Source organism: Elaeis guineensis, chromosome 4, assembly GCF_000442705.2.
Source record: "Elaeis guineensis isolate ETL-2024a chromosome 4, EG11, whole genome shotgun sequence".
NCBI lineage: Eukaryota > Viridiplantae > Streptophyta > Magnoliopsida > Arecales > Arecaceae > Elaeis > Elaeis guineensis.
The window spans coordinates 3,313,941-3,337,227 of record NC_025996.2 but is presented as its reverse complement, the minus strand read 5'-3'; the positions used below and the strand labels follow the sequence as shown (position 1 = coordinate 3,337,227).

At 48.5% G+C, this 23,287-nt stretch overlaps 1 protein-coding gene across 1 annotated transcript; it reads left to right on the top strand.

Moving 5' to 3' along the window:
• The first annotated feature begins 16,728 nt into the window (after positions 1-16,728).
• Positions 16,729-23,072, top strand: LOC105044233 (coatomer subunit zeta-2). The gene is given in 8 exon segments (XM_019849722.3): positions 16,729-16,881; positions 17,195-17,235; positions 19,646-19,730; positions 19,733-19,804; positions 21,069-21,216; positions 21,300-21,377; positions 22,581-22,665; positions 22,790-23,072. Coding segments are annotated over 7 exon segments (558 nt in total). The 5' UTR covers positions 16,729-16,881; positions 17,195-17,205; the 3' UTR covers positions 22,850-23,072.
• Positions 23,073-23,287: the final 215 nt, after the last annotated feature.

Below are 23,287 nucleotides of genomic sequence, written 5' to 3'. Positions count from 1 at the left end.
ATGTGTGTAGTTCAGAAGTGGAAGATTGCAGTCATGCAATTATTGAATATTCTAATGCAAGGATTGTTGGAATGCCATGTGCAAAACGCATGGGGTAGCCTTCTATCCTATATCTTTATTGATGTTGGAACAATTTCTCTCCAATATCAAGGTATCACAGAGATTGAAGGCCCTAGTTGCTTGTGTGGCATGGCAAATTTGGACTACAAGAAATGTTAGAATTTTCCGACATACCAACATGGTGCCAACACAAGTAGTTAGAATGGCTGGATGCATGAACTGTACCTTGGATGACCAATAGGTACAGCTTCATTCTCAACCTCTGTTAGGGCAATGGACAGCCACTATTCCATCCCTTCACATACCATCAAGGACCCTGTTTGGATGACCGTCCCCCTCCCATGGGAGTGCTGAAAATCAAGTTTGATGTATCAATTACTGCTACGGAGTCAGCAGCAGGATGTGTCATTAGAGACCATGATGGTATACTAAACCCTTGCTACATCGGTCAGTACCATTTGCAGAATTAAAAGCTCTGGTTGGGAGTCAAGGCAGCTGTATGAAATTAAAAGCCCAACAAGTATGGCTTGAGCGAGATTCTAACATGGTGATATCTTGGATCTCTTCAAACGTGCACACAAACAGGATTAAAGATCAACCAATCTTTAGTGATAATATGGCATGGAAGAGAATATCTCAAGTCTTTATTGTTAAACGTATTTATCGTCGAGCTAATTTTGTTGCTGATTATATGGCTAGCAGGATAATGTTGGGTGCCATTTGTATGCACTCTTTGGCTAATCATCTGCTGGAATTTACATCTATTTTGGAGGCCGATGCTGCGGGAGTAGCATTTCCGAGATGGTGGAGTCGAGGTTGGATTCTCAAGACTAGCCTTGGCAGGAAGTTACAGGTTGCAGGAATGGCCTGAGTTCTGAAATTTCCTTGCCTAATGACAAACAGAGACTTCCAGAAGATTGGTGTTATGTGCATCTTTGAGCTTTCATTGAGCTATGTGTTCGATAGTGTCTGTCATATTTAGTAGTTGGGATTTTAGATTTTCAGTCCAGATTATTGTATCTAACCTTGCACCAGACTCTTTTCTGCTTCAAGCCAATGTATGCACCAAAAAAAATTAGCAGATTTTGGTGAATGATAACCGGGTAACTTTGATGATGATCATGGAAAGAAATTGTTATGACAATAATTTTGAAGGAAATCATAAGAATCAAAAAAGAAAAGAAAAAGGAATCAGATTACAGGCTATCACAGAGAACTTGAATCAGTGTATATAATGGATCATAGCCATCCATCAGTGCTCGTTGTCCTTGGGTATGCGATGTACATATGACATCATATGCTGAATATCTGCATCATTATTCTTTTACCGTGTGTTCAAGCAAGCAAGGGGACCACTTGTCATGCAACTTGAGTGGGGTGAGGCTGCAGATGAACTCTTAACCAACCTTACTTCTAAATCTGGCAACTTTAATCTAACTCACCCCTGTCTTGATTAAGGTTTCTCTTACCCAACTCAACTGAACCCAACCCAGTCTTAAACGAAATTCTGTGCATCTCATTAATCGGGTTACATCAAGCTGACTAAAAATTTCAAGGCAAGGAAAATGATTTAACAAGTTCTTTGTGAGATTACTATTTCTAAGATCGAGAACTCAACCATTGATCAATTTGGATGCTACACAAACATATGAACTAAAATGATAAAATATAATTACATAATAAGTAGTCCATATAAAATATAAATATTATATATAACACACACACACACAAATAAGTTTATATATGCTCTTGTGAATAAAAAGAATGATATCAACATGCTTTTGATTTAATTTATTTTTGTTACAATGATAAATTTGATTTGGTGGTTCACAAAATCGAGCTATCTAATTTATGTGTACATTTATATCCCTAAACTTAATATCCCATTTGCATCCACATCTATCTAAATAAGATATAAAGATAAATTTGATTGGATTGACCTGCTTCCAATCTGAAACTGATTTGAAATTAATCTGGTCCAACTCAAAGCAAAGTTATTTAGATTATGTTCAGATTCAAACCCATGATCCATTTCGAAAATGGATTACATTTTGGATCCAATTCTGAACCCAAACCAATTCAAAACTAGTATGTTATGTATCTCAAAAACATCATTGCATATAAGAAATTAATGAAAAATATAATCTTGGTAACATTTACATGTTCGATGTATGCACATAATATGATTAGATAATCACTTTAATATGCATTATAATTTGTGTTTGAATTATTCTTTACCCAATCTGATCCAAAAAAGAAATGAATTGATAAAGTTAACATTAAATCTGATAAGATGCAATTTCTAAAAAATAAAATAAAATAAAACTCTGCTTGGATTCAACGTTTTTGATCTGGTTCAACTATAGACTGGATTTGAGTCCTTACAGCCCAACCCGCATCTATATCCGAATGGATGTTGCTTCTAAGGGTGTGCATGATTCAATTCGGACCTGTTGGGTATAAAACACCCTCAGCCGGAGTTTCCGACGGAATTAACCCTCGCGAGTCCCCTCCAACTCCGACTGCAAGGAAGACTCCGCCCGGACTCCTACGGGAGCCGGGCTCTGTCCCCAACTTCGACCGCAAGGAAGACTCCGCCCGGACTCCTACGGGAGCCGGGCTCCGTCACCAACATCAGCTGCAAGGAAGACTCTGCCCGGACTCCTACGGGAGCCGGGCTCCGTCCCCAACTTAGACCGCAAGGAAGACTCCGCCCGGACTCATACGGGAGCCGGGCTCCGTCACCAACATCAGCCGCAAGGAAGACTCCTCTCGGACTCCTACGGGAGCCGGGGTCCATCCCCAACTTCGACCGCAAGGAAGACTCCGCCCGGACTCCTACGGGAGCCGGACTCCGTCCCCAACTTCGACCGTAAGGAAGACTCCACCCGGACTCCTACGGGAGCCGGGCTCCGTCCCCAACATCGACCGCAAGGAAGACTCCGCCCGGACTCCTACGGGAGTCGGGCTCCGTCCCCAACTTAGACCGCAAGGAAGACTCCGCCCGGACTCCTACGGGAGCCGGGCTCCGTCCCCAACTTCGACCGCAAGGAAGACTCCGCCCGGACTCCTACAGGAGCCGGGCTCCGTCACCAACATCAGCTGCAAGGAAGACTCCGCCCGGACTCCTACGGGAGCCGGGCTCCGTCCCCAACTTCGATCGCAAGGAAGACTCCGTCCGGACTCCTACGGGAGCCGGGGTCCGTCACCAACATCAGCTGCAAGGAAGACTCCGCCCGGACTCCTACGGGAGTCGGGCTCCATCACCAACATCAGCTGCAAGGAAGACTCCGCCCGGACTCCTACGGGAGCCGGTCTCCATCACCAACATCAGCAGCAAGGAAGACTCCGCCCGGACTCCTACGGGAGCCGGGTTCCATCCCCAACTTCGACCGCAAGGAAGACTCCACCCGAACTCCTACGGGAGCCGGGCTCCGTCACCAACATCAGCTGCAAGGAAGACTCCGCCCGGACTCCTACGGGAGCCGGGCTCCGTCCCCAACTTAGACCGCAAGGAAGACTCCGTCCGGACTCCTACGGGAGTCAGGCTCCGTCACCAACATCAGCCGCAAGGAAGACTCCGCCCGGACTCCTACGGGAGCCGGGCTTCGTCCCCAACTTCGACCGCAAGGAAGACTCCGCCCGGACTCCTACGGGAGCCAGGCTCCGTCACCAACATCAGCTGCAAGGAAGACTCCGCCCGGACTCCTACGGGAGCCGGGCTCCGTCACCAACATCAGCTGCAAGGAAGACTCCACCCGGACTCCAATGGGAGCCGGGCTCCGTCACCAACATCAGCCGCAAGAAAGACTCCGCCCGGACTCCCACGGGAGCCGGGCTCCGTCTCCAACTTCGACTGCAAGGAAGACTCCGCCTGGACTCCTACGGGAGCCGGGCTCCATCACCAACATCAGTTGCAAGGAAGACTCCGCCCGGACTCCTACGGGAGCCGGGCTCCGTCCCCAACTTAGACCGCAAGGAAGACTTCGCCCGGACTCCTACGAAAATCGGGCTCCGTCACCAACATCAGCTGCAAGGAAGACTCCACCCGGACTCCTACGGGAGCCGGGCTCCGTCCCCAACTTCGACTGCAAGGAAGACTCCGCCCGGACTCCTACGGGAGCCGGGCTCCGTCACCAACATCAGCTGCAAGGAAGACTCCGCCCGGACTCCTACGGGAGCCGGGCTCCGTCACCAACATCAGCTGCAAGGAAGACTCCGCCCGGACTCCTACGGGAGTCGGGCTCCGTCACCAACATCAGCTGCAAGGAAGACTCCGCCCGGACTTCTATGGGAGCCGTGCTCCGTCACCAACATCAGCCGCAAGGAAGACTCCGCCTGGAATCCTACGGGAGTTGGGCTCCGTCCCCAACTTCGACCGCAAGGAAGACTCCACCCAGACTCCTACGGGAGCCGGGCTCCGTCACCAACATCAGCTGCAAGGAAGACTCCGCCCGGACTCCTACGGGAGCCGGGCTCCATTCCCAACTTCAACCGCAGGGAAGACTTCGCCCGGACCCCTACGGGAGCCGGGCCTCGTCCCCGACTCCGGCTGCAGACAGACCTCGTCCAGACCCCCACGAGAGCCGAACTTCGCCTTCTACCCCGACTGTGGGAAGGCCTCGTCCGAGCTCCTACAGGTGCCGGACCTCGCTTCCGATTCTGATCGAACTTCGACCGACAAGTCTGGGCTTCCTGGCAGGCCATAATAATAGCCATGATTCTGCTCCACTCCTGACGGCAGACCCTACGCAGCTCCATTACTTCCTGGCAGGCCATAATAACGGCCACGATTCTGCTCCACTCCCTGCGGCAGACCCTACGCAGCTCCATTACTTCCTGGCAGGCCATAATAATGACCACAATTCTGCTCCACTCCCTGCGGCAGACCCTACGCAGCTCCATTACTTCCTGGCAGGCCATGCTAACAGCCACGATTCTGCTCCACCCCCTGCGACGGATCCGATGCGATTCCACCACTCCCTGACGAGTCACGACAACGGACGCCGCTCCACTCCCCACAACTGATTCCACATGGCGAGCCACGGTGATAGCCACGATTCCGCTCCACTACCCTTCGCAATAAATTTTTTCTAACTATGGGCGGCCCACGATCAGACGGTTACAGACATCGCTATCAGTCTGTTACTCCCTCCGCCTATAAAAGGGGGGACCCCAAATACGTTATTTTCTAAGCTCTCATTTTTTACCTAGAAACTCTGCTAAAATTTTCGTTCCAGCACTCCATTCTTGTTGAGGCAGAGAACTGACTTGAGCATCGGAGGGTCTTGCCGGAGCATCCCCACCTCCGGTTTAGACTTCTTTTGCAGGTCCCGACAGCGATCACGACTCCCTCGACTCCAGCTTCTCCGACGCAAGCGGATTTTTGCACCAACAGGATTGGCGCTAGAGGAAGGGCAGCTGTGTCTTCGCAGTATCCTTGTTCTTAAAGGAGCGCTCAAAGGAACCGCCTCTGGTTATCTTCTCCGACATCCGCTCCTCCTTCCTCCCACTGGATCCGCGCCCAATGTCTTCTCGTGAAGCATCCATGCGGCGACCCACGGCCCCCGCCGCCATGTCTCGGGTCCCGATCTCGCCTCTGATTTCCCAGGCCCCATATCCTCCGGCAATGGTCGCCAGCAGGGAGCGGTCGGGCGATCAGCTTTCGACGGATTTCACCAACACCATCTCAGAAGGATCCCGGTAAGAAGCAACCGACGCACTGGCCGTACCCCCCAAGCGACAAAAGATCGAGGAGCCCATAACCTTTACTGAAGAAGACGCTCAGGGAGTTCAATTCCCTCACAACGACGCAGTTGTAGTTTTTCTAAATATAGCAAATTACGACGTCCGTCGCGTCCTTGTCGACAATGAAAGTTCGGCCAATATTTTGTTCTACGACTCTTTTTCAAGAATGTCCATTCTTGACGGCCATTTGAGGCCGATTAGCTCACCTCTGGTAGAGTTTACTGGTGATGCTGTTCCTACAGAGGGAATCATAGCTTTGGCTGTGACCGTGGGTCGATATCCATGGCAATCCAGGGCTCTGGTGAATTTTCTAGTGGTGAAGGCGCCATCGGCCTACAACGCAATCCTCGGTCGATCCGACCTCAATGCTCTCTGAGCCATCGTATCGACCTACCATTTGAAGTTAAAATTTTCCACCAGCCAGGGGATCGGGGAGGTTCGAGGAGACCAAGCCCTGGCCAGACATTGCTACAACATAGCCTTACAAAGAAGCGATCGGTCTGACCCCTATCCAGTTGACGGGTTGGATGTCCGCGACGACCTCACTGAAGAGAGGGGCGGCCCAATCGAAGATCTGGTGTCGATCCCTCTGAACGACGGGAACGTGGAGCATGTGGTGATGATCGGCTCCAACCTGGGAGAGGAGGTGCGGACGCGTCTCGTCGATTTTCTACGAAGGAATGCGGATGTTTTCGCTTGAGTTCTAGCAGACATACCGGGGATTGACGCGGAAGTCATGGAGCACCGTCTGGCCGTCGATCCAAAGTATCGACCGATGAAAGAGAAAATTCGAGGTCATGCACCAGAGAGGCAGAAGGCGATAGCCGAAGAAGTAGACAAACTCCTCAAGGTCGGATTCATTAGGGAAGTCAATTATCCCGATTGGATTTCCAACGTCGTCCTAGTCAAAAAGGCAAACGGCAAGTGGAGGATGTGCATAGACTTCAAAAAGCTGAATAAGGTCTGCCCGAAGGACAGCTACCCCTTTTCCAGAATCGATCAACTGATGGATGCGACCTCTGGCCATGAGCTCCTTACCTTTATGGATGCATTCTCCGGTTATAATCAAATCAGGATGGCGCCGGAAGATGAAGAAAAGACCGCTTTTATTACTAACCATGGCCTTTACTGTTACAGGGTCATGCCTTTCGGCCTAAAAAATGCAGGCGCAACCTACCAACGGTTGGTGAACAAAATCTTCAAGGAGCAGATCGGCCGCAACATGGAGGTCTATGTGGACGATATGCTCGTAAAAAGCAAATCTTCCATGGATCACGTCGCCGACCTCGAGGAGACCTTCGACGCTCTTCGAAAATATAGAATAAAGTTGAACCTGACCAAATGCGCTTTCGGAGTAGCCTCGGGAAAGTTCCTGGGCTTTATGGTGTCGGGGCACAGGATTGAGGCCAATCCAGAAAAAATTCGCACCATCCAGGAGATGGCCGCCCCGAAGTCGGTAAAGGAGGTTCAGTGCCTTACAGGGAGGGTAGCAGCTCTGAATCGCTTTGTCGCAAGGTCGGCCGAATGGTGCCTATCCTTCTTTCAAATCCTCAAGCAGCCGAAGAACTTCTGTTGGATCTCTGAGTGCCAACGGGCGTTCGAAGAACTGAGGAGCTACCTCGGCTCACCCCCGCTGCTGGCAAGGCCGGAGCCCAGGGAGGAACTGTTTTTATATCTGGCCGTCTCTCCTGTGGCTCTCGCGGCAGTCCTCGTCAAAGAAGAAGCAAAAGTCCAACGGCCAATCTACTACGTCAGTCGCGTGTTAAGAGACGTCGAGACCAGGTATACCAAATTAGAAAAACTGACCTACGCCCTGTTGATTGCAGCCCGAAAGCTCCGACCCTACTTTCAAGGGCACACCATAACGCTGCTCACTGACCAACCGATCAAGGTGATTCTGCATCGGACGGATGCCTCCGGGAGAATGGCAAAATGGGCGATCGAGCTCACAGAGTTCGACATCAACTATCGACCCAGGCCGACAGTGAAGGCCCAGATATTGATGGATTTCATAGTGGAGTATACTATCCCAGAGGAGGCCGAACCTGAACATGACGAAATTGACAACCTGAAACCCCGGCCGAACTCCCCCAAGGAAAAAGCAGATCCCTCTGATTATTTTTGGGCCCTCTATGTGGACGGCTCCTCCAACATGTCAGGTGCAGGTGCGGGCCTGATCTTGATCAGTTCGGAGGGAATTGTCGCAGAGTACGCTCTGTGCTTCGAGTTTTCCACAACGAACAACGGAGCGAAATATGAAGCTCTAATCGCAGGACTGAGGATCGTCAAAGAGCTGAGAGTAGACTGGCTCTGGGTCCACAGCGACTCTCAGCTAATAGTGGGACAAGTCAACGAAAACTATGAGGTGCGGGAGGACAGCATGGCTAAATATCTTGAAAAGATAAAAGAGCTCGTCCCCGCCTTCGGCAGCTTTGATATCAGGCAGATTTCGAGGTTAAAAAATACCAGGGCCGACCTTCTCTCCAAGCTGGCAATGCTGGCTCCAGCCGAATTACCCAAGAGTATTCTCTTTGAAGTGCTCAAGTGCCCGAGTATGGAAGAATCACGGCCCGTTATGGAAATTAACTACGAACCCTGCTGGATCGACCCACTGATAACATTCCTCAGGGACGGGGTTCTCCCCCAGGAGGCGAAAAAAGCTCGAAAGCTCCGAAATCAAGCCTCCCGATATATCCTCTATGAGGGCAAATTGTACAAGAGATCTTACTCTTTGTCCCTCTTAAAATGTCTCCGGCCTTCGGAAGCCGACTACACTTTATGGGAAGTGCATGAAGAGATCTGCGGAAACCATCTGGGGGCTAGATCTTTATCTCACAAGTTGCTCTGCCAAGGATATTACTGGCTGACAATGCACCATGATTCGATTGAATATGTCAAAAAGTGTGATTGATGCCAGAGATATGTAAACATCCAGAGATAGCCCACCACCGAGCTCACACCCTTGAGTGCCCCATGGCCTTTTGCGCAGTGGGGGATGGACATTCTTGGCCCCTTTCCCATGGCGTCTGGGCAGAGAAAGTTTCTTCTTGTAGTGATCGACTACTTCACCAAATGGGTTGAAGCCGAACCACTGACAAAAATCACAGAAGCAAAAGTACAAAATTTCGTCTGGAAGTCAATTGTGTGCAGGTTCGGTCTGCCTAGGGCCCTAATCACTGATAATGGATGGCAATTCATGAGAGCAAAATTCATCGGATTCTGCGAAGATCTGAACATCTTCCACAACTTCACATCAGTAGCCCATCCTCAGGCGAACGGCGAAGCTGAAGTAACAAACAGAACCCTTCTGCAGGAAATTAAGACAAGGCTCGAGAAAGCGAAGAAAACTTGGGCGGACGAACTTTATCATGTGTTGTGGGCGTATCGAACTGCCCAGAGGCTGCCCACGGAGGAGACCCCCTTTGCTTTGGCCTTCGATACGGAGGCCGTCATCCCAATTGAGCTTAAACTCCCGTCGGCACGAGTCGTGGCATTCGACGAACATCAAAATTCGCAAGGCCTTAAAGCCCACCTCGACCTGCTGGAAGAAAGGCGGGAGATAGCTCAGGTTCGAATGGCAGCCTACAGACAGAAAGTCGCTCGCTATTACAACTCCCGGATCAGGAACAAAGTCTTTAGAGTAGGAGATCTAGTGCTTCGACGAGCCGCTGTCTCACAACCTCAGGATCGAGGAAAGCTCGCCCCAAACTGGGAAGGCCCGTATGAGGTCAAAGAAGTAGTTCGGCCCGGAACTTATTATCTTAGGAAGCTCGGAGGAGACGATCTCCCACGACCATGGAGCTCGGAGAACTTACGAATGTACTACCAATAACTTCATTTTAACTAAAAGTTGTATATCTACATGTCTTTGGCACTATCCTACATCTACAGGACAATCCAAACAAATTATATCAGAAGCAAGAGAGAAACCTCATCTCGGCAAAATCGAAGAACCGGTTCCCTTTAAACCAGATGGGGGAGAGGTCCAGCAATGCCCATATGCGCCCCCACAGCCCTGTTAGGGACAGGAGGAGGACCTCGCCCTAACTTGAGCAAAATCGAAGGTCCAGTTCTCTTTAGACCGGATGGGAGGAGAGGCCCAGCAATGCCCATATGCACCCCCACAGCCCTATTAGGGACAGGAGGAGGACCTCGCCTTAACTTGAGCAAAGTCGAAGGCCCGATTCTCTTTAGATCGGATGGGGGGAGAGGCCCAGCAACGCCCATATGCACCCCCACAGCCCTGTTAGGGACAGGAGGAGGACCTCACCCTAACTTGAGCAAAGTCGAAGGTTCGGTTCCCTTTAGACCGGATGGGAGGTCCGGCAACGCTCATATGCGCCCCCACAGCCCTGTTAGGGACAGGAGGAGAACCTCACCCTAACTTGAGCAAAGTCGAAGGCCCGATTTTCTTTAGATTGGATGGGGGGAGAGGCCCTGCAACGCTCATATGCACCCCCACAGCCCTGTTAGGGACAGGAGGGGAACCTTGCCCTAACTTGAGTAAAGTCGAAGGCCCGGTTTTCTTTAGACCGGATGGGGGGAGAGGCCCTGCAACGCCCATATGCACCTCCACAGTCCTGTTGGGGACAGGAGGAGAACCTCGCCCTAACTTGAGCAAAGTCGAAGGCCCGGTACCCTTTAGATCGGATGGGGGGAAGTGGCCCAGCGACGCCCTAGTGTGCCCCTACAGCCGTGTTAGGGGCAAGAGGCGAGCCTCGCCCTAACCAGAGCTGAACCTTGTTACGATAGAGATAGAGAAAGAACCCCGCCCCGACATCGATTAAGGTCTGGTCATTCGAGACCAGGTAAGAAAAAGGGGGATCTTCCCCAGCGGCCCCTTCACGATAAAGCTCCGTCCAGACTCCTACGGGAGCCGGACTTCGTCGCCAACTTCAACTACTGGTAAGCTCCGTCTGGACTCCTACGGGAGCTGGGCTTCGTCGCCAACTTCAACTGCTGGTAAGCTCCGTCCGGACTCCTACGAGAGCCGGGCTTCGTCACCAACTTCAACTGCTGGTAAGCTCCGTCCGGACTCCTATGGGAGCCGGACTTCGTCGCCAACTTCAACTGCTGGTAAGCTCCGTCCGGACTCCTACAGGAGCCGGACTTCGCCTCTGACTTTAATTACGGGCAGACCCTGTTCGAACTCCCATGGGAGCCAGACCTTGCCTCGACTCCACCTGCGGGAGCCGAACCCCCGCAGCCCCACAAAAAAAAAAGAGTGAAGAGGAGAAGGGAATACAACAATAACAACGGCAAAGAAAAAAATTCAGCAGACAACGATTCGACGTAAAGTACGAACGAGGTATCAAAATTATCTTCTCATTTTTCGACTAACAAGATGTACGTTACAAGACCCGGAGGGCCAGAAAAGAATACATTATTACAAGGCCCGAGAGCACGGCTTGGAAGGGATACACCGGAGGCCACTTCAAGCTGCAAACTTCTCTTCCCATTTTTGTCCTTTCCAACCGCATTTTCCAGTGCGTGTGATAAGCCTATCGGCTCTCGCCCCGTCTTGTTCTGCTCCACCTTCGAAATTCCAATCCTAGGGGGAAAAGGATAGGATAGATTCCAGGAGGTAGTAAGGGCAACGGCAGCGACGACGAAGACCTGTTTCAAGAAGAACCGAAGTTACCCCGGAGGCAGCAATGGCGCCGGAGATATGCGCCATCACCGAATGCTCCATGACAACCACCGTCCAAAGTATTCTGGAAAGGTCGGCATGCGCTACTTCCACCGTCCCCGCGACAAGTTTTACTGCCCCACCGTCGGCGCCGACCGCTTCTGGTCCCTCGGTCCCGACGACATCAAGGATCCCGCCACAGCTTGTGACGACAGCTCTGCCTTCTCGACCGGTGTCACCCCGTCTTGCTACTCCAAAATTCTCAGGCAGAACGCCTTCACCGATTGTCCCCGTTATTAAATCCCTGTTATTGAAGAAATTCTCCCTGGAGCCCCATTTGAAGCGATGGGAACCTTCAGCGGCCGCTCGACGACCGGAGAACTCGCAGACTACAGTTCTCCGCCTGGCGCTCTTCCAAGTCCGTGGCATCCTCTTGAGGTTAGCCTCCGGGGCGGAGGCCCTGGCGGGGGAACCCCTTAGAGAGGAATCGGGGGGCTGGAGACGGCAAAGACCAGCGTGGAGGATGCTCGGAGTCGGCAGGGGCACCGATGGAGTGGCTGAGTGGCTAAGCTCTCCGACGAAAGAAAAGTATCATCCTTTAGGCGAAGTAAAGCCCTCGGAGGAAGGGTGGGAGGTTTAAATAGGCGACGGAGTCTGGCGCAATTATGATGGCAGGTGCCCTTAGGCCAACCAATGCCCACCACGTGTCCCGCTCGTCGTGACCTGGAGTTGGCCGTTCGCAAACTTTCATGGCACGATGCTTGGGATCACATCCCGATGGGAGTTTCGAAAAGGCTCCTCGGGTTATCCTAATCGAAAAAAGGCTCCAGCATGTGCGCATTAAATGCCAGCACATCTGAGGACGGTCGCGTGCGAACATCGAGGGGAGAACTCCGGCCACGACGATCTTTCTGTACTTCCTTCATTCAAAATTCAAACTCGAAAGTAGGGGGACTGGTGTTGGGTATAAAACACCCTCAGCCGGAGTTTCTGACGGAATTAACCCTCGTGAGTCCCCTGCAACTCCGACTGCAAGGAAGACTCCGCCCGGACTCCTACGGGAGCCGGGCTCCGTCCCCAACTTCGATCGCAAGGAAGACTCCGCTCGGACTCCTACGGGAGCCGGGCTCCGTCACCAACATCAGCTGCATGGAAGACTCCGCCCGGACTCCTACGGGAGCCGGGCTCCGTCCCCAACTTAGACCGCAAGGAAGACTCCGCCCAGACTCCTACAGGAGCCGGGCTCCGTCACCAACATCAGCCGCAAGGAAGACTCCGCCCGGACTCCTACGGGAGCCGGGCTCCGTCCCCAACTTCGACCGCAAGGAAGACTCCGTCCGGACTTCTACGGGAGCTGGGCTCCATCCCCAACTTCGACCGCAAGGAAGACTCCGTCCGGACTCCTACGGGAGCCGGGCTCCGTCCCCAACATCAGCTGCAAGGAAGACTCCGCCCGGACTCCTACGGGAGCCGGGCTCCATCCCCAACTTTGACCGCAAGGAAGACTCCGCCCGGACTCCTACGGGAGCTGGGCTCCGTCCCCAACTTAGACCGCAAGGAAGACTCCGCCCGGACTCCTACGGGAGCCGGGCTTCGTCACCAACATCAGCCGCAAGGAAGACTCCGCCCGGACTCCTACGGGAGTCGAGCTCCATCCCCAACTTCGACCGCAAGGAAGACTCCGCCCGGACTCCTACGGGAGCCGGCTCTGTCCCCAACTTCGATCGCAAGGAAGACTCCGCCCGGACTCCTACGGGACCCGGGCTCCGTCACCAACATCAGCTGCAAGGAAGACTCCACCCGGACTCCTACGAGAGCCGGACTCCGTCCCCAACTTCGACTGCAAGGAATACTCCGCCCGGACTCCTACGGGAGCCGAGCTCCGTCACCAACATCAGCTGCAAGGAAGACTCCGCCCGGACTCCTACGGGAGCCGGGCTCCGTCACCAACATCAGCTGCAAGAAAGACTCCGCCCGGACTCCTACGGGAGCCGGGCTCCATCACCAACATCAGCCGCAAGGAAGACTCCGCCCGGACTCCTACAGGAGCCAGGATCCGTCTCCAACTTCGACCGCAAGGAAGACTCCGCCCGGACTCCTACGGGAGCCGGGCTCCGTCACCAACATCAGCTGCAAGGAAGACTCCGCCCGGACACCTACGGGAGCCAGGCTCCATCCCCAACTTAGACCGCAAGGAAGACTCCGCCCGGACTCCTACAGGAGCCGGGCTCCGTCACCAACATCAGCCGCAAGGAAGACTCCGCCCGGACTCCTACGAGAGCCGGGTTCCGTCCCCAACTTCGACCGCAAGGAAGACTCCGCTCGGACTCCTACGGGAGCCAGGCTCCATCTCCAACTTCGACCGCAAGGAAGACTCCGCCCGGACTCCTACGGGAGCTGGGCTCCGTCACCAACATCAGCTGCAAGGAAGACTCCGCCCGGACTCCTACGGGAGCCGGGCTCCATCACCAACATCAGCTGCAAGGAAGACTCCGCTCGGACTCCAACGGGAGCCGGGCTCCGTCACCAACATCAGCCGCAAGGAAGACTCCGCCCGGACTCCTACGGGAGCCGGGCTCCGTCTCCAACTTCGACCGCAAGGAAGACTCCGCCCGGACTCCTACGGGAGCCGGGCTCCGTCACCAACATCAGCTGCAAGAAAGACTCCGCCTGGACTCCTACGGGAGCCGGGCTCCGTCCCCAACTTAGACCGCAAGGAAGACTTCGCCCGGACTCCTACGGGAGCCAGGCTCCGTCACCAACATCAGCTGCAAGGAAGACTCCGCTCGGACTCCTACGGGAGCCGGGCTCCGTCCCCAACTTCGACTGCAAGGAAGACTCCGCCCGGACTCCTACGGGAGTCGGGCTCCGTCTCCAACATCAGCTGCAAGGAAGACTCCGCCCGAACTCCTACGGGAGCCGGGCTCCATCACCAACATCAGCTGCAAGGAAGACTCCGTCCGGACTCCTACGGGAGCCGGGCTCCATCACCAACATCAGCTGCAAGGAAGACTCCGCCCGGACTCCTACGGGAGCCGAGCTCCGTCACCAACATCAGCCACAAGGAAGACTCCGCCCGGACTCCTACGGGAGCTGGGCTCCGTCCCCAACTTCGACCGCAAGGAAGACTCCGCCCGGACTCCTACGGGAGTCAGGCTCCGTCACCAACATCAGCTGCAAGGAAGACTCCACCCGGACTCCTACGGGAGCCGGGCTTCGTCCCTAACTTAGACCGCAAGGAAGACTTCGCCCGGACTCCTACGGGAGCCGGGCTCTGTCACCAACATCAGCTGCAAGGAAGACTCCGCCCGGACTCCTATGGGAGCCGGGCTCCGTCCCCAACTTCGACCGCAAAGAAGACTCCGCCCGGACTCCTACGGGAGCCGAGCTCCGTCACCAACATCAGCTGCAAGGAAGACTCCGCCCGGACTCCTACGGGAGCCGGGCTCCGTCACCAACATCAGCTGCAAGGAAGACTCCGCCCGGACTCCTACGGGAGCCGGGCTCCGTCCCCAACTTCGACTGCAAGGAAGACTCCGCCCGGACTCCTACGGGAGTCGGGCTCCGTCACCAACATCAGCTGCAAGGAAGACTCCGCCCGGACTCCTACGGGAGCCGGGCTCCGTCCCCAACTTCAACTGCGAGAAAGACTCCGCCCGGACTCCTATGGGAGCCGGGCTCCGTCCCCAACTTCGACCGCAAGGAAGACTCCGCCCGGACTCCTACGGGAGCCGGGCTCCGTCACCAACATCAGCTGCAAGGAAGACTCCGTCCGGACTCCTACGGGAGCCGGGCTCCGTTCCCAACTTCAACCACAGGGAAGACTTCGCCCGGATCCCTACGGGAGCCGGACCTCATCCCCGACTTCGGCTGCAGACAGACCTCGTCCAGACCCCCACAAGAGTCGAACTCCGCCTTGTACCCCGACTGTGGGAAGGCCTCGTCCGAGCTCCTTCAAGTGTCGGACCTCGCTTCCGATTCCGATCGAACTTCGACCGACAAGTCTGGGCTTCCTGGCAGGCCATAATAACAGCCACGATTCTGCTCCACTCCCGACGGCAGACCCTACGCAGCTCTATTACTTCCTGGTAGGTCATAATAACGGCCACGATTCTGCTCCACTCCCTGCGGCAGACCCTACGCAGCTCCATTACTTCCTGGCAGGCCATAATAACGGCCACGATTCTGCTCCACTCCCTGCGGCAGACCCTACGCAGCTCCATTACTTCCTGACAGGCCATGCTAACGGCCACGATTCTGCTCCACCCCCTGCGATGGATCCGGTACGATTCCACCACTCTCTGACGAGTCACGACAACGGACGCCGCTCCATTCCTCACAACTGATTCCACGTGGCTAGCCACGGCGATAGCCACGATTCCGCTCCACTACCCTTCGCAATAAATTTTTTCTGACTATGGGCGGCCCACGACCAAACGATTACAGACATCGCTATCAGTCTGTTGCTCCCTCCGTTTATAAAAGGGGGATCCCAGATACGTTATTTTCTAAGCTCTCATTTTTTACCTAGAAACTCTGCTAAAATTTTCGTTCGAGCACTCTATTTTTGTTGAGGCAGAGAACTGACTTGAGCGTCTGAGGGTCTTGCCGGAGCACCCCCACCTCCGGTTTAGACTTCTTTTGCAGGTCCCGGCGGCGACCGCGACTCCCTCTACTCCAGCTTCTCCGGCGCAAGCGGATTTTTGCACCAACAAGATCGATTTTCAGATATTTTGAAATCGAACCAAATTTTCTAGAATTAAAACTGAAATCGAATTGACTTGCAAACAAAACCAATTCAAGTTGATCGGAAAATTTTGGTTTGGTTTGATTCGGTCTATTGAGTTGAAAGAGAAAGAAAAAGAGAGGAAGGACGAAGAAAGAAGGTTTGATGGCTGGGATTTTTGGATTAAATCATTACTTCATACACACAAACACACCAAATCATGATTCTATAGCTGTTGATGTTTGACCGACAACTTTAACATATTGCGATTAAAAGATGCCAGTTTCGTTGAGTCCTGCATCAACTTTTACATACTATCTTTCCCATCTGAACAAATTTCTTCACAAATCCAACCATCGAGCACCATTGCTGGAGCTTGGTTCGAGTGTGATTGATATTCTAGTCAGATTTATCCATTCTAAATTTGATTATTATATATATGGATTGGATTGGTTTAAGTTGATTTTTTTTGTAACTTAAATCAAAATCAAATCAATTTATTTGGTTTTAAAAAATTTCAAACCAAAATTGAACCAAATGCGGAGAAATCCAATCTAAACCGAACCCAACTCGCCGGTTCAGATCCGCCTTCTCACACTGCCCATTATCCCTATTGGATCCGTTTTCAGCGGCCTGCCTCATCTTCCATTCCTCGGCCTCTTCTCTCTCTCTCATTGGAAGGAAGCGCCTGGATCTCGAGGAAACCCTTGAATTCAATGTACGCATCTCTCTCTTTCTTGTTCTTATATGTTAGAATCATCGTTTTAGGTCTCGCGTTCTCGATTATTGTTTAACGTTTTGTTCGACTTTCTTGGATTTTATTCGATCGGGAACATTTTTGATCTGATTCTTGCAGATCCATACCAGTGTAGTTAATGGATACGGATCTACGGTTTCGATCTGCAATTCTTTTCTCTTTTTCCATAGGGTTTTTTGATTTCCACTGTAGGCATGGAGAATCTGGTCGATATTTGTATAATTTCGGTGTTGATTCTGAATACTGTTTTATGTTTATTATTTTTCCTTTCCAGAATCGAAGATCATGGGGCATGAGTACAAAGATTACTCCAAGGTTTGACACTGTAAATTTACTAAGTTCACTAGCAATTTCCGTGTTTCTTATACTTTATTTCAAGGATTTTAATGCTTATTTTTGAATCCTGTGTTGGAATTTTGTTCAATAATGGCTGATCAAAGACCATTAGCTTCTATTCTGTTTTCTTTGGTCTGTAGGTTTTCATGTCATGAGGAGATTAATGTTTATAATATATGGCAAAAGACATGATGTATCGTTCAGTTGAAATTGTTTCTGTGGTTGAGATGATTTCAATCATTAGTACTACAACCCAATTCAGATCAGATAAAAAGGGTTGCATTTCAGGTGGCAATTCGAGTTCATATGCTAGCTACCAATTTTATTATTATTGCGAAAAGAACTGCAGAACCCTGTCTGCTCTGATTAGAAGCAATGCACTTCAACTTTACTTTCTGGTCATTCTAAAATTGAGAGTCTACCAGCTTCCCCGTCCCCCACCCCAAAACCATCCTGGCCTTCCAATAAATAACAAACAAATATGAACGCTACAATAGGAGAAAATATTACGTACACCATCCATCTGTCCAAATCTTGATCCCAGGGCCACAACCTACATGGTACTCTCCCTTAGAAGCCAGGATTTAAAGTAAGAGTGAGCTTATGGGATTTAAAGTAAAAGTGAGCTTATATGGGGGAAAGGATTATTTGTTTTCCACAATATTATTTGGCATAAGAAATTGGAGTTGGAGCATAGTTCAACGCCATAATTTAGTGACATTTGGATTCTAGTCCCTACTCTTACACCATCTATACTCTAGTGAACATCTATAGGGGTCTAAATACCTGTCATTGTGTCAATAACTTACTCATAGAAATCAGCACTTCCTTTGTAATATTTACCAAGTCAATTCCTTTAAATGAATTGTTGACATTTGAGATCAAGTTTGCTATGTGCGATAGCTATTCTCGATCATTCTGTTAGTCTGATGGTGCATCTCAAGTCTGCTTGGCTTGATGAAAATTACAACCTCATGCTTGAGGATCCCCCATTTAAAGACTCTTGTACCATGTCTGAATATTTTACACCTTTTTTACCCTTCCAATTTCTAGATCTACCATATGATCATGCATGTTTGATTTTGATGATTTTATAGTTAATCTAAATTTAATAGGGATTTCAATATTTAATTTGGAAAACTTGAAATTTGTGCAGGATATCTTTCAAAAAAATATAATTTATGAATATTCCATTTGACAATCTCATACTTTTCAGATGTTCACAGTTTGATGTCTAAAAATTTATCAACTTTTCTAGTTTAAATAGGGTGAGCCTTAGCACAACAGTAAGGTTGCTCTATTGTGACTTGGAGGTCATGGGTCTGAACATGGGGTAAGGCCACATAATTTGACCATCCTTAGACTTGGTATGGTGGGAGCCGGGAGCCCTATTGAGCTGCCATTTTATCATCTTTTCCTAGTTTAAATTCTATCCAAGTCCATAAAAATTTTGTACACCTGCATCTTGATTGCATGAGTTGAAACAAAGCAATAAGATTTCTTGGCAGGTCCTTCTCCTGCCTAATTTTGCTTTGCCAGAAATTTGGCACGATTATACAAGGTTCTTGTCCGGCTGACTCTTTGTAAAAATTTGCTTAATTCCATGTTTTATGGGGAAAGGTTTGGATGATGATGATGTCAACCTTATAGCGTTGACCAGTAGGTTAAACATTTTTATTATTTTGTCTTGCAATTTGCAGTGAATTATCGTTTCCTTTACTCACTCATACTTCACTTTTAGAACAGTTATAATTTCATAATTGGGTAGACCAATTTCAGGCTTCTTGATTAACTTGGATCCAATAATGTGAACTGTTACTTGAGGCTTTTACAGCGAACTAAAAGAAAAGTATGGGCTGTATTCTCTATCTGTTTTCAGATGGAACTAAAATATTTGCTTGTCAAGCAGAATTTCTACCATCTAAGAAGGGCCATCTTCTATTTTATGTTGTGTTCAATAAGTTTAGATTTTTTTTTTTTGGGTGTCTTTCCTTCATTCTCAAATTCTGTGCTTAGTAGTAGTGCAGCATGCATCGAGCTTCTTGATCTTTTGCAACTTGGGAAATGAATTATGTGGCCAGAACAAAAGCTGGGTATTTGGGTCCTTGGAGCATATGTAACTTTAGCTGGCTAGCACTAGACATCATGGTGTATTCATTTGTAGACAATGCGATAAAACATATTTTGAGATTCTGCCTATATATGATTGTTTTGATGCAACATTGTAGAATAAAGCATGTTACAGTACAGCAATAAAGGACAGCATCTGTGAAGGTTTCCTTTCTTCAAAATATATGGCAATAATCTTACTGAAACACATTTAAACATATGCTAATTTCATTTGTTACTTCTCCCTTGAGATGGTAATCCAGTATGTTTTGCTACACAGGAATCTTGCCCTTCAGTGAAGAACATTCTACTTTTAGACTCTGAAGGGAAACGTGTGGCTGTCAAATACTTCTCAGATGATTGGCCACCCACAGTGCAAAGCTAGCATTTGAGAAATCTGTGTTTGCTAAAACTCTGAAGACAAATGCACGCTCGGAAGGTGATACATATCCAATTTGATGCTTAAGAATTAAATTAGATTAATAAATGCATTGCTCTGTGAAAATCGCAATTAAGAATGTTATTATTGTTATGTACATGATCCAAAACTATGTTGGTACTTTAAATGTACTTTTGAATGTGGTTGCCAAAAAATTGGCTTGTACAAGTTGCATAAGACCTTAGTTTTAATCATTCTATTACTGAGTTTAGCTAAAGCTGAGAATCAAAGTTCATAAAACATGTCCTGTTTGACATTGCCAGAATAAAACCATAGCTTCCCTTCGCATTGTATGAATATTATTTTTTTAAAATGGTAATACAAGCAAAAAAAAGTAATCTTGTAGATTCTAAGTACATAAATAATCTTGTTCTTTTCATTCTTGCTCCATATACCAACAATTGGAGTAGTTCAAATCATGCCCATCCCCTTATACTAATTAAGGGCTGCTACACAATTCGATATTAACAGTTCACATGCTGAGGTTAGTGCCTTGATCTTTTTTAATTGTATTATCACTTTTAGGCAGACAAGGTGTAACTTTTACTAATCTCTAAAATTTAGCATCCTAAGTATCTATATGTTGTGCTTATTGCTGGTTGATAGGTGCTTAGGTAATCTACTCTACAAGCTGTGAAATGCCATAGGTTTAAAGTGGGAGAGCATTGGTATGCATCAACATCACTATGTATCATCACAATCTCGTCTGCATGGTTACTGATTAAAGGGATGAATGATTAATATACTCTTTCAATGTATGAGTACATATAGAAGTACTGTATGTTCAGATTTACAGATAGCATTGGTGGATGTAAGTAGAACAACTGATTAAGCCTGCTGATCTGTTGAACTATGAATTCTGATCTGTTCATATGTAACACAAATTTTTGTTGTTACTTTTTTCCGAAGTAAATATACTCTCTTCATAATCCTAATCCTTGATGTAATTCCGGTGTCTATGCAAGGAGCTGAAGAAGTCATCTTATGAAAGCCTCCCAAACTATGTTTTCTTCAAATGCTTTTGATAAAATTATATAGAGAAACTGTAATAGCCATTTTTTTTATTTTCGGTGCTGGCCTCTAAAATGCCTTTGATATGACATACTTAGTCTTTACGACTGATACTTTACAGTCTGGAAGCATTGTGTGAAAACTTCGGATCGGTGTTTGCTGTATTCTGCTAAATTTCTACCTTTTCAAGGAGATAACCTGGGGGCTGATATTCATATTGATGTATTATATGGATATTGTTTGTCATATGCAGTGGAGATAACAATGTTTGACGGTTACGTTGTTGTCTATAAGTTTGTTCATGACCTGCACTTTTTTGTCACCGCGGGAGATGATGAGAATGAGCTCATCTTAGCATCTGTTCTTCAGGGCTTCTTTGATGCAGTTGGACTTCTTCTCAGGTCTGTTTGGTAATCACTTGCTGTATATCCTGCTTTTGATTCTTTTGCCAATTTTATCCTGCTTTGAAAGTCCTTTTTTCCAGGAATGATGTAGAGAAGAGGACCGCTCTTGAGAACTTGGACTTGATACTTCTTTGCATTGATGAAATTGTTGATGGAGGGTATGGATGTTATGCTTTGAGACCTTGTTACTTTGCGTAGTTTTACATCTGTCTGGCTTGTAAGGAAAGTGAACTAAATAAGGGGTATGATAGAAGTTAAGCATTGGCATTGGTTGTTTCATGGAAAGAGCAGGGTGTTTTGATGCAATTACCATCCTTACAGCTAATTCTTGGGGAGGGTTTGGTTACCATGGAAAGATTAGTTGGCTGTTTCTGAATTACTGCTTTACATAGATTGCTTGTTCCAGTCGGTAGATATTAGCTTGGTACTATATGATGGAAATTGTTGTTCAGTGGCAATTCTGTTCAATTTAGCTAGGTTGATTTTGCAAAGTTAAGGTTGGGATCAAACCTCTATTAGCTGTGAATGAATTTCTACACTGTTGATATGGCTAAGATGGTGATGTGTTCATAGTACCAAGGAATGCTGTACTGGTCAGTACCGGTGCATACCAATGGTACCGTAGCATACCGGTATTAAACTGGTATGTGGTATTGGCGGTGTACCGAGTGTTGGTATGCCTAACCGCACCTGTATTGCATACAAATACAATAATAGATTGGTACCAATACAGGGTAGGGTACTAAGACGGCATACATTGGCTCATTGTGAGTAGTTGCAAATTTCTACTAGGATATGTACCAGCTTTGTATTCTCTGTGGAAACTCATTCCTGCACCTGCTTTCTGAGTGACTCCTTATTCTATATTATTTTAGAAACCTGCAGTCCTCACAGCTGTGACAGAATCCGCTCCTGCTTTAGGTAAATAAGGGTTCATTTCCAGCAATTTAACTAGCCATCTCTTTTCCTCCAGGAGTTTCCTACTCGCTCTCTCTCTCTCTCTCTCTCTCTCACACACACACACACACACAATAAACTGCTGCTTGTCTTTGTCCACAGAAAATGCTCATTCATCTATTTAGGTTCCTGAAACAGTTCTCACAAATCATCCTGTTCTTGGCAAGAATAACCATAGCAAATAGGCCAAATCAAGACCCATTTTACTTGCTCATGGTGGATAGCGTTGTGCGTGCATGTCCAAAGAGCTATATATTTGAATAGATGACAAACATGTGATTATAAACTAAATTGATAATAAAAGATTGATTTTATAGCTTATCTCATCATCCTTGTCACATCAATCTGGAAACTGTTAAGCATATGAATAGTGTCTAGACTCAGTTTTTTCTGCCCAATTTCAGGATTATCTTGGAAACAGATGCAAACACCATTGCTGGAAAGGTTGCAACTAATGCTGTTGATGGTGCTGTTCCATTTTCCGAGCAGGTAATTTGTTGGATCAGTTCAGAGAATTGATCTATCATTTTTTGTAATCTGAACCCTACCCTAATTCAGTATCTTCTACACTTACTTGAAATGCTTTCTATTTTGTCTCATCTTCTCCTGCCAGACGATATCTCAAGCCCTCGCTACAGCAAGAGAGCATCTAGCAAGATCTCTTCTGAAATGATGGGTCAGCATTTTCCTGTTCTTTCTTCAGTTGGATTGTGTTAGTTGTATTGTATTCCATATACCCACATATATATTCTGTATTTTTCCTGGCTTTGGTTGAACTTTTCATTATTCTTATGAGCTTATATCTACAACTGCATCAATATTAGTTTTTAGATTGAAGCATGTCATGAACATTGTGGAAAGTTTAGATAATATATGATAGCTAGAGATCTAGTATCTGGGAATTTCTAAACATTTGAAGAGAAGAATGGTAACTTTCTTGCCCCAGTGATGCTATAACTATTTTGGTTTGAAGGAACTTATTTTTCAATCATTATGAGGTATTATTGAAAAGCTTTTTATCAGAATAAAATTGCAGAACTCAAATAGCTGAGGAACTTTCTCTTGGAGGCTTGGAGGTCAGTTCCTGCAGCTTCATGTAGTCTAGTTCCTA